The sequence below is a fragment of the Schistocerca nitens genome, chromosome 5 (assembly GCF_023898315.1).
Source record: "Schistocerca nitens isolate TAMUIC-IGC-003100 chromosome 5, iqSchNite1.1, whole genome shotgun sequence".
NCBI lineage: Eukaryota > Metazoa > Arthropoda > Insecta > Orthoptera > Acrididae > Schistocerca > Schistocerca nitens.
Window position 1 is genome coordinate 514,135,369 of NC_064618.1, and position 10,918 is coordinate 514,146,286.

Consider the following 10,918-nt stretch of genomic DNA (forward strand, 5'->3'; position numbering starts at 1 on the left):
GTTCTCGGAAACGTTAAAACCGTCTTCATCGTCATTAATACGACAAATTGTTAGCTGTTCATGCTCACTAACGATACCTTCATTGTCTGTGTTGGAGGAATAAGGTTTTCGACGTGTTTGACCTATTTCCTCTGCAGTTGCAAGAGCTCCAAGTAACAGCCATTCCACCTCTGTTATTATAAAGGACTTGTTATTCTTCCTCGCGCATGCCTTCACATGACTCCATACTAACACAGTGGAATTGAAATGGCAGTGATATGGTGGCAACCTTATGCAGTCTGACGCTGCTCCTCGGCGATTTCGTCTACTACATAACTGGCGTTGTAGGCTTCCTTTTTAACAAGCGAATGTAACAGAAACTACGTCATATTGATGTCAGTAATAACATTTCTCACCTATAACCACTCTACCACAACGTCTTTGCGATCACGTGTGTTTGAGGCTCTGTTCAGACTCACTAAATCAAATGGTGAATTGTTTATTACAGTTGTTGTAGGTGCAGGGAACTATTTTGATATGTTCCTTAACCATTCGATAAAACGTGCGGGGTACATGTCTACATGGCAATACCTTCCTTTTTGGACCGAAAAACTAAAAGTACGTCATGAACAAAACCACTGGAAGAGACTGCATGGACCACAATTAATCTAACTTCTCTTCAAGTTGTGTGATGTCCGCTATTGGTTGGAGTGTCATCCATCCAGCACTTCCCCAGCGTTAACCTACGTTTCGCCCAGCATATTATCGAATGAATGTCTATTACCACTATGTTGTGTCAGAATATGCTTCGAAGCGTAACAATATGCTCCTTTTCTAACAGTATCTCGCGTCCGTATAGCGCTTTGTGTTGGAAACCCATACTTTTCAATACAATTTTCGTACGTTTACCCACTCCTGGGAAGTGCACTTCCTTCTAACGACACAATTAACATTGCTATTGTAGTATACTCGTTCCTGCTGTAGGAAGCATAATGTACTTCCGACTTGCATCGCTCTGGAGAGACAGGGTGACAGAGAGTTCAGCAACCTATACTACCTAAGTACTACGACAAACTAATTATAAACTCGAGTGTACACTAAAGACTTTTTACAGTATTATTTATTTTATAATTAGATGTAAATCAATTTTCAGCTTTTTAGGACCTCCTCAGACAAGTTAAAACTCCGTAGATAGTCCACACAACATCAGTTTTTCCAAAGATATATACCAAAAAATTAGTACACCTTGAAAGAGGAGGTCGATTATGATCCTATGATGGCATATGCCACCTGGGGGACTGTAGACGTACTTGTAATGGCTTCGACGTCACCCCCCCCCCCCCCCCCCCAACAGATAGCGTAGTTACATAGCTACCAGAGCGCCTTATACGTCTACCCTTTAATAGGCAATGTTCACAGCCACAAGGCTCAGTGTGTACAAACGTGTGAAGCAAGCATGCTACGGAGACGCACTCATGCTTCTTACAATCAACGGAGCGAATTTGAAAGGGGTCAAATTATGGCCGTCCGAATGGTAGGATGGTCCCTTCGGAGAAATGACGCAATTGACCCACAAGTTGGACTTTCTGCGTCAGCTGTGCAATTTTGTAGGTATGAGTGGTCACAAGAACACTCTCAGACTTGTAGGCGAGATTCCCGATGTCTACGCGGGAATTGTCGTATTGTAAGGGCAGCAGTGACATATCCTACAACTACCACAGCACAGCTGTGAGGGATTGTGAGACTAGACGTGTCAACGTGACTGTTGTGAACCGGTTACTAGCAGTGGGACTGCGAGAACTCACGCCTCGAGCCAGTGTTGCACTCACGCCACAGCATCGACGTGCAGGGCTCGACAGGCTCGACTGGTGCTGTCAGAGGACAACTCTGAAGATGGAATGCCACGCCGTGGTCTTCAGCGATGAAAACGTATTCTGCCTGCACGCTAGTGACGGCCGTTTGATCTGGTGAAGGCTCTCTTGTAGAGTGCATTCATCCGAGGCATACTGGCCCCACCTGAGGCCTTACCGTCTGGGGTGCGATAGGTTACAACTCTCGTTCACATTCGGTGTTTCTGATGGGGACGCTAACTAGCGCTCGGTACGTGCAGAATATTGTTAGACCCGTTCTTTTGCCGTTCTTGCGACAGGAAGGTGATGTACTGTTCCAACAGAATAATGCTCGCCCACACACTGCCTGTGAAATTCAACGTGCTTTGCAAAACATGCAGCCACTTCCCTGGCCAGCACGATTTCTAGACTTGTTTCCAGTCGAGCGGAAGTGGAATGTGATGGGATGACAAGTGACTCTTGCGACTCGTCAACCAACAACTCTTACAGAACTGTGTTCAAAATGGTTCAAATTGCTCTGAGCACTGTGGGACTTAACTGCTGTGGTCATCAGTCCCCTAGAACTTAGAACTACTTAAATCTAACTAACCTAAAGACATCACACACAACCATGCCCGAGGCAGGATTCGAACCTGCGACCGTAGCGGTCGCGCGGTTCCAGACAGTAGCGCCTAGAACCGCTCGGCCACTCCGGCCACCAGAACTGTGTGAACAGGTCGAGCGGGTGTAGCATAACGTATCCCATGACACTATTCACCATGTGTGCGTCCGAAACAATGCTAGAGTAAACTCCTCATTGCCACCTGTGGAGGCTACACCACATACTACTATTCGTGATTCAACATTAGTCGATGCCTCGTAGCTCGTGCTATTGATCTGTAAATGTAATCATTTCATGAACTCCATATGCACTGTTGCAACAATAAATCATCAATGAATTTTAAACCTCTAAAAGGGTGTGCTAATGTTTTCTCTGGTAGTCTACAAAGAAGCTATGAACAAAACATTACAATACTTTAAATTTAGTAAATAAAAATATAATAATATACCGGCCAAAACAGGACACAGATGTGTACTGTCACGGATGGCCAAACCCACTGGAGAATGCAATGAAATTTTCACTCTACAGCGGAGTGTGCGCTGACATGAAACTTCCTGCCAGATTAAAACTGTGTGCCGGACCGAGACTCGAAGTCTGGACCTTTACCTGTATTTCGAAGAAGAAAATGGGTACTCAGAGTGGCAGATTCAACGTGCTCTCCGCCCAACCACTACAGCACAGTCTGTGGAGATGGATGAAATCACGAGGGAGGAGGTAGGCACTGCGTTTATCCCATATACAGGCGCACTCTCGGGGAAAATCGCCCGCATTTTGAAGAAACACCGGGTCGGAACTGTGTTTTGTCCTCCGAATAAAACTCGTGCACTGGTGGTGAGTGCCAAAGATGACCTCGGTTTGAGGAAGGCCGGCGTTTACCAGATTCCGTGTCAATGTGGCAAGTCGTATATTGGTCAGACGATGCGTACCGTCGGGGATCGATGCCGTGAACACCAGAGGCACACTCGACTGATGTATCCGAGCAAGTCGGCGGTCGCTGAACATAGTTTGTCGGAAAATCACGCTATGGAGTATGAACGCACGAGGATTCTGGTACAGACGTCGAGATACTGGGACAGCGTTGTTAGAGAGGCCATCGAAATTCGCACCAATGACGACCTCATAAACCGTGACTGTGGCTATAATCTTAGCAAGGCTTGGGAACTAGCGATTGGGTTAATCAAGAGTAAATCGAGTAGACGTATAGTTTTGACGAGCACGGCGGACAGAGCCATCACTCCGACGTCATCTCAGATGCCGTCGCGATCTGTTCCACCGCGTGACCGTGGCGCGGGGCGCGGACAGCGGAGGGAGCGCGCCGCGGGCGGAGAGTATTTAAATCGGCCGCCGCCGCGACCGAACCCAGTTCCCTCTGAGCAGCCATAGCGTACGGATCTCCGTGCCGGCACGTTCACAGGAGCTCAGTCCGTCAGTTCACCTGATGATGGCGACATGTATGATCGCCGAAATATTGTGCCCGTTGGACACTGTAGAATGGCAGTACACCAGTAGATATGTTGATTAGCTTAGAGGATGTTTCTAGAATGATAGTTTCACTCTACAGCGGAGTGTGCGCTGATATTAAACTTCCTTGCAGATTAAAATGCGTGCTGGACCGAGCCTCGAACTCGGGACCTTTGCCTTTCGCGGGCATATGCTCTACGAACTGAGCTACCCAAGCACGACTCACGCCCCGTCCTCACAGCTTTAATTCCGCCAGTACCTCGTCTCCTACCTTCCAAACTTCACAGAAGCTCTCCTGCGATCCTTGCAGAACTAGCACTCCTGGAAGAAAGGAGATTGCGGAGAAATGGCTTAGCCACAGCTTAGGGGATGTTTCTAGAGTGAAATTTTCACTCTACAGCCGAGTGTGAAGGTGGGCAAGGCAAAGATCCCGAGTTCGAGTCTCGGTCCGGCACACAGTTTTAATCCGCCAGGAAGTTTCATATCAGCGCACACTCCGCTGTAGAGTGAAAATTTCATTCTAGAAACTTCCCCTAGGCTGGGGCTAAGACATGTCTCCGCAATATCCATTGTTCCAGGAGTGTTAGTTCTGCAATGATCGCAGGAGAGCTTCTGTGCTGTTTGGAAGGTAGCAGTCCGAAGTGGCCCAGCGGTTCTAGTCGCTACAGTCAGGAACCGCGCGACAGCTACGTTCGCAGGTTCGAATCCTGCCTCGGGCATGGATGTCTGTGCTGTCTTTAGGTTAGTTAGATTTAAGTAGTTCTAAGTTGTAGGGGACTGATTACCTCAGAAGTTAAGCCTCAATGTGCTCAGAGCCATTTGAACTATTTGGAAGGTATGAGGCGAATCTGCACCTCTCCCCCCTCCCCCTAACCTCTGTTTTTTCATCGCATTCACTAGCTATTTTCTTCGCATAACGTAGTTGTCTGTACTGGTATTTACTTTTGTCTTGTTTTGGCCTGTATATTCCAATCACTCAATATAATTTAAGATGTGGCTTATTTGTTAGTAGCTACTTTACGTATTTGATTGTGGTTGTGTTTTTCGTACACAAGTACAGTAGTTGAAGGTTGTATATGTTTGGAAAAACAATGTTTGTACAACTATTAATTTTCAATGCTTTTGCGTGAATTATTTTTTTAGTCTTAAGTTGTGTGAAGATGATTAGAAACGTTATTACCTGCACACCTATATTGCATTTGTTTATTTACTTATGTGAAAATTCACCAACTAACGAGCGTACAGTCACGTCAGAAATCTGCTGCACATCCTGAAATAACTGTACAGTCTTCTGCGACGTTGCTCATAGTGGTGACTCATTGTCCGCTGAAGTATATTCGCCATCTGGTCTTTCGCTCTCAGTGGGTGAGATTGGTTTTTTGAGTCATCAGTCTTCTGACTGATTTGACGCAGCCCGCGACGAATTTCTCCCCTATGCTAACGTTTCGGCAAGAAAGTACATATCGGCACCAAAGATCATGTGAATGGAAGATGGTGACTGTTCCAGCCACATATCGCATTAGAGGGAAGAGACGGCTAGACAACGTATTTCAGTCAATGGCTGGATGGAATTTTCCAGTTACACAGACACCTTTTCCTTCTGCCCATGAGGACACGTAGAAGGCATACATTTCCACTTTCTGTCCCCCATGAGCTATTCAGGGGCGATGTACCTCTGTGCCAGCATCTGCCAATGACCTCCTGCCTCCTGTCAGATGAGGAAGGGAACGAAATGTGCTCAGCACACTCGTCTCCAGGTAGCCAGCTTCCCAGATACTGGAGACGCTAGTTTTTCCTCAAGTATCTCCTCAATAAGCGTCATGCAACTGTCTTCCCGTTCCATTCCTTCTGCCATGTATTAGTCCCTGTCAGTAAAAGGAGTAAAACCTGGGTCCTATGCATTACACTCATTACAACTGCGTTCTTTTTGAGCCACTGTCTTCTGCCATTTCCGCCCTTTGTTTCTAAATCACTACGCATATCGTGAAGGGTACCAGTCCTGTCACACTTCCACAGGATACACAAAGACAGTGCTTTCTCCTATTACTAGGTACAGGATGACAATTATTGAACTATATGAGAAAAAACGTAAATTAGTTACAAACTACGGCTTGCGCACACTTTATTCAACATGTAAACCTCACTACAGATATTCGGATTTAGGTTATGACATGTTCGGTATGCGTACCTTCAAATGGTTCAAATGGCTCTGAGCACTATGGGACTTAACTTCTGTGGTCATCAGTCCCCTAGAACTACTTAAACCTAACTAACCTAGGGACATCACACACATCCATGCCCGAGGCAGGATTCGAACCTGCGACCGCAGCGGTCTCGCGGTTCCAGACTGCAGCGCCTAGAACCGCTCAGCCACTCTGGCCGGCTATGCGTACCTTCATTGGCGATTTTGTGGCCCAGACGAATAGTGAAATTCTGTATGACCCGCTGTAGTTTCGGAACACCCATGCTGTCGATGAGCTCCTGAATGGCTGTTTTCAGTTCAGCAGTGGTTTTGGCTTTATTGCTGTACCCCTTATCTTTAAATATAGCCCCACAAAAAGGGATCCCATGTGTTTAGATCAGAAGAATATGGCGGCCAGTCGAGACCTAGCCCAGTAGCCTCTGGGTGTCCCAGAGGCCCACGCCAGTGGCCTGTGGATACCCCAGAGCAAGAATGCTGCCCGCGGGGTACTCCTGCAAGACATCAAACACTCTCCTGCTTCTATGGTGTCGACCTCCGTCTTGTATGAACCACATCTTGTAGAAATCAGTTCACTTTGGGTAATGGGGATGAAATTATCGTCCAAAACCTTCACGTAACATTCAATAGTAACTGTGCCATCAAGGAATATCACACCGATTATTCCGTAACCGGAAATTGCACACCACACAGTCACCTGTTGAGGGTGAAGAGACTTCTCGATCGCGAAATGCGGTTCCTCAGCGCCCGAAATGTGCCAGTTTTGCTTATTGCGAAGCCATCCAAATGAAAGTGGGCTTCGTCGCTAAACCACGCATGCATGCGCATACTAATTCCAACCATGCCCCGCGGCCTACCGTGCAGTTGAACTTCGTAACGCAAACCGTTCAGAAGTTGTGACGATTTTATTTCATATACACTACTGTCCATTAAAATTGCTACACCAAGAAGAAATGCAGATGATAAACGGGTATTCATTGGACAAATATATTATACTAGAACTGACATATGATTACATTTTCACGCAATTTGGGTGCATAGATCCTGACGCCTGGGAATTTAGTCAAACATAGCTTGGATGGCGTGTACTGGTACAGCTGCCCATGTAGCTTCAACAAGATACCACAGTTCATCAAGAGTAGTGACTGGCGTATTGTGACGAGCCAATTGCTCGGCCACCATTGACTAGACGTTTTCAATTGGTGAGAAATCTGGAGAATGTGCTGGCCAGGGCAGCAGTCGAACATTTTCTGTATCCAGAAAGGTCTGTATATAACCTGCAACATGCGGTCGTGCATTATCCTGGTGAAATGTAGTGTTTCGCAGGGATCGAATGAAGGGTAGAGCCACGGGTCGTAACATATCTGAAATGTAACGTTCACTGTTCACAGTGCGGTCAATGGGAGCAAGAGGTGACCGAGACGTGTAACCAATGGCACCCCATACCATCACGCCGGGTGATAACGCCAGTATGGCGATGACGAATACACGCTTCCAGTGTGCGCTCACCGCGATGTCGCCAAACACGGATGCGACCATCATGATGCTGTGAACAGAACCTGGATTCATCCGAAAAAATGACGTTTTGCCATTCGTGCACCCAGGTTCGTCGTTGAGTACACCATCGCAGGCGCTCCTGTCTGTGATGCAGCGTCAAGGGTAACCGCAGCGATGGTCTCCTAGCTGATAGTCCATGCTGCTGCAAATATCGTCGAACTGTTCGTGCACATGGTTGTTGTCTTGCAAACGTCCCCATCTTTTGAGTCAGGGATCGAGACTTGGCTGCACCATCCGTTACAGCCATGCGGATAAGATGCCAGTCATCTCGACTGCTAGTGATACGAGGCAGTTGGGATCCAGCACGGCGTTCCGTATTACCTTCCTGAACTCGCCGATTCCATACTCTTCTAATTGTCATTGGATCTCGACCAATGCGAGCAGCAATGTCGCGATACGATAAACCGCAATCGCGATAGGCTACAATCCGACCTTTATCAAAGTCGGAAACGTGATGGTACGCATTTCTTCTCGTTACATGAGGCATCACAACAACGTTTCACCAGGCAACGCCGGTCAACTGCTGTTTGTGTATAATAAATCGGTTGGAAACTTTCCTCATGTCAGCACGTTGTAGGTGTCACCATCGTCACCAACCATGCGTACATGCTGTGAAAAGCTAATCGTTTGCATATGACAGCATCTTTTTCCTGTCGGTTAAATTTCGCGTTTGTAGCCCGTCATCTTCGTGCTGTAGCAATTTTAATGGCCAGTAGTGTAATTATTTGAGCAGTTTTATTCATTACTATCAGTATCGCCAGTAGTGAACTTCAAGAACTGCTACCCTGTATCTCCATTAAAAATCAGTCCCGTTTGCGTGGAAATTCCTATTCTTTCTAGAAAATGATATCAAGAAAAGAGTTGAGAAAATGAGTTAGCTATAGTTTTTTGTTTTCCCCACAACGGAGATACGTGGGGAAAACCTTGTCAAAATTAACATTCAAGTAGCATCAAAATTGTTGGTTCTATTATAGCTTGTTTCATACTTTGCGCTAGAAGTCCTTAACACGCGATTTGACGAAAAGTTCTGTTTGCGCAGAAGTCTTAAATCCCTCGTCGCCATTTCTACTTCTGGCGCTCGAGCTGCCTCTTTCGGTGCAGCAGCCTGACAACGCGTTGCATCTTTTCTAGCTCCTGTTTAACATCGGCGCCAACGCGCTAATATGGGTGGTGGCCAACGAGCTGGTGCCGGACGGGGTGCGCAGCCTGACCATCTCGTTCATCGCCGTGTGGAACGCGGTGCTCACCTCGGCGACCATCAAGCTCTTCCAGGTGGTGAGCTCCGCGCTGGGCACCTACGTGTGCTTCTGGTTCTTCGCGGGGTGCGCCGCCACGGCGCTCCTCTTCACGGCCTTCTTCATCCCGGAGACGAAGGGCCGATCGCTGGAGGAACTCAACACCGAGATGAGGGCTCAGGCTGCAGCGGACCGTGCCAGACACGACGCCAAAGACAGATCGTAGGAGAGCAAGTCTTTCCTCCGGAATCGCTGCACCAGCCCAGTGACCGTCAAGGGTTGCTGAAATGATAGAGGACGCAGCTATCGAATATAATAAACAGTTTCCATTCTTTGCTGAGAGTACTTTCTTTTGTGTTCTGTATCAGAACCTCAGTGAACTTTCAAAATGATACTTCTGCTTTACGATGGCTTCGCAGTATTTGCTGCTCTTTAAAGCGCGATTACACGAAGTGAACAATGTAATTGTACACCGTCTGTAGTCGAACATGAACTGTGATCTGGTAAACACTGTACTAGTATCAGCTTAATACTAATTAACTGTAGAAGAAAACGGAAACAACCATTACTGTAGAAGAACAATGAGTTGAGCTGAAAGAGTGGAAAACGTGATTTATAAGCAACCCAGCAGATTCCCAATACTCAATATCTACTTTAGGTTCATTCCATACGACAGGCGCATTTCCAACTGTCCAAGTCATTTAATAAGTAGTTTTGTGTTTATTACTTGTGTTTTGTACCTGAAAGACCTTGTGTATTTATACTGACGTAATAAATTTTTACTACTTGTGAATTTCAATCATAGTTTCAAATCCTTCCCACTTTAAATTAACAGATTGCCAGGCAACTAATTTGAAGAATCATCTTGTAATGTCTCTTGCAGCGGTCTCTCCCCGATATTTTCAGAAATTTTATAAATTATATAACTCAGTACACATCTCGAAATATCTCTTCTTATCTTACCGATTCCTAAACTTTAATATACGATGATTATCAATGCAAAGTAGTTTCAAGCCCTATTATTCCTTGGAGCGTCCATTTACACCATGGAATAGCTTCTCTGCTATCTGTTTTCTCTTGTGAAAAGAATGAAGGAGAGCTTGCCGATTAGCCGTGAAAGAACGAAGATGTATATGTATGTATTGTTGAGCTAGTCGCCATCTTGATGAGATTCTGTATGAGAAGGAATTTAATACATGAACTAAACTAACGTGTGTTCGCGTATTATTTAACTCATTATTATTGGCAGTGTCTGCTTACTACGCTGTGTTGCACGGGATCCGTGGGGAACGTCTGATTTACACTGGACGAACCTGCCGTTTTGTATGCTCAAGATATCCAGTTTATTACTTCAAATAAATAGGCTAACACGGTCTTACCAGCAGATCTCCGGTCTTCCCCGTGTGATCACCGAAAGTTAATAATTATTACAAATGTCTTTAGAGATCGACTGACAATTTTCGTCGCACAGAGACTTCGAAATTGCTTCACTGCCTTATGGAATTTAAGTTAAGCTCAATTTAATCAGGATAGAACAGTATTGCACTGTGTGAATGTGATAAGCCTGCTTTGTGAATGAAAATTCCCTTAATATACGCATGTTTTTTACTATCCTGATCAGTGAAGCTAAATGAGGCCGGTGTGAGAGAGGTTTTTAAAATTTAGATCCCACAAAAAATATTAAAATCTGTTCCAACTTTTTAAAAGATGTAAGTTGAAGTTGAGATAAACGACAGCAACTCTTCCATCATTTAGGCTAAGAGATACACGGTAAGTTAATTACGATACGCGCTTCAATTCTAGTAATTTACAGAGCTTGCCAGTCGCTAAATGGCATCTTTGTCTTTGGGAGAAGTTATACAAGGAGCTGAAATTCATAGAATACTTTCAGCGCAATGTAAGGACAATGTGTTTACCACCAGATTGAATTACTCAAAAGCGATAGAATAAGAGTGACTGGCGCAGGAAGAGAATGACATCCGCCACTGATGACAACGTTGAGCAAGTCTTATGATCTGATTCTGAATAATCGACT

The 10,918-nt window shown here is 45.6% G+C and overlaps 1 protein-coding gene across 1 annotated transcript in view; it reads left to right on the top strand.

Annotated features, from left to right (window-relative positions):
- The window catches only part of LOC126259945 (facilitated trehalose transporter Tret1-like), a 116,402-nt gene extending 106,756 nt beyond the window's left edge, over positions 1–9,646 (top strand). The window contains exon 5 of the mRNA XM_049957047.1: positions 8,780–9,646. Coding sequence (XP_049813004.1) covers positions 8,780–9,109 — 330 coding nt within the window. The 3' untranslated portion in view covers positions 9,110–9,646. The remainder of the gene's footprint in view (positions 1–8,779) is intronic.
- The last annotated feature ends 1,272 nt before the right edge of the window (positions 9,647–10,918 follow it).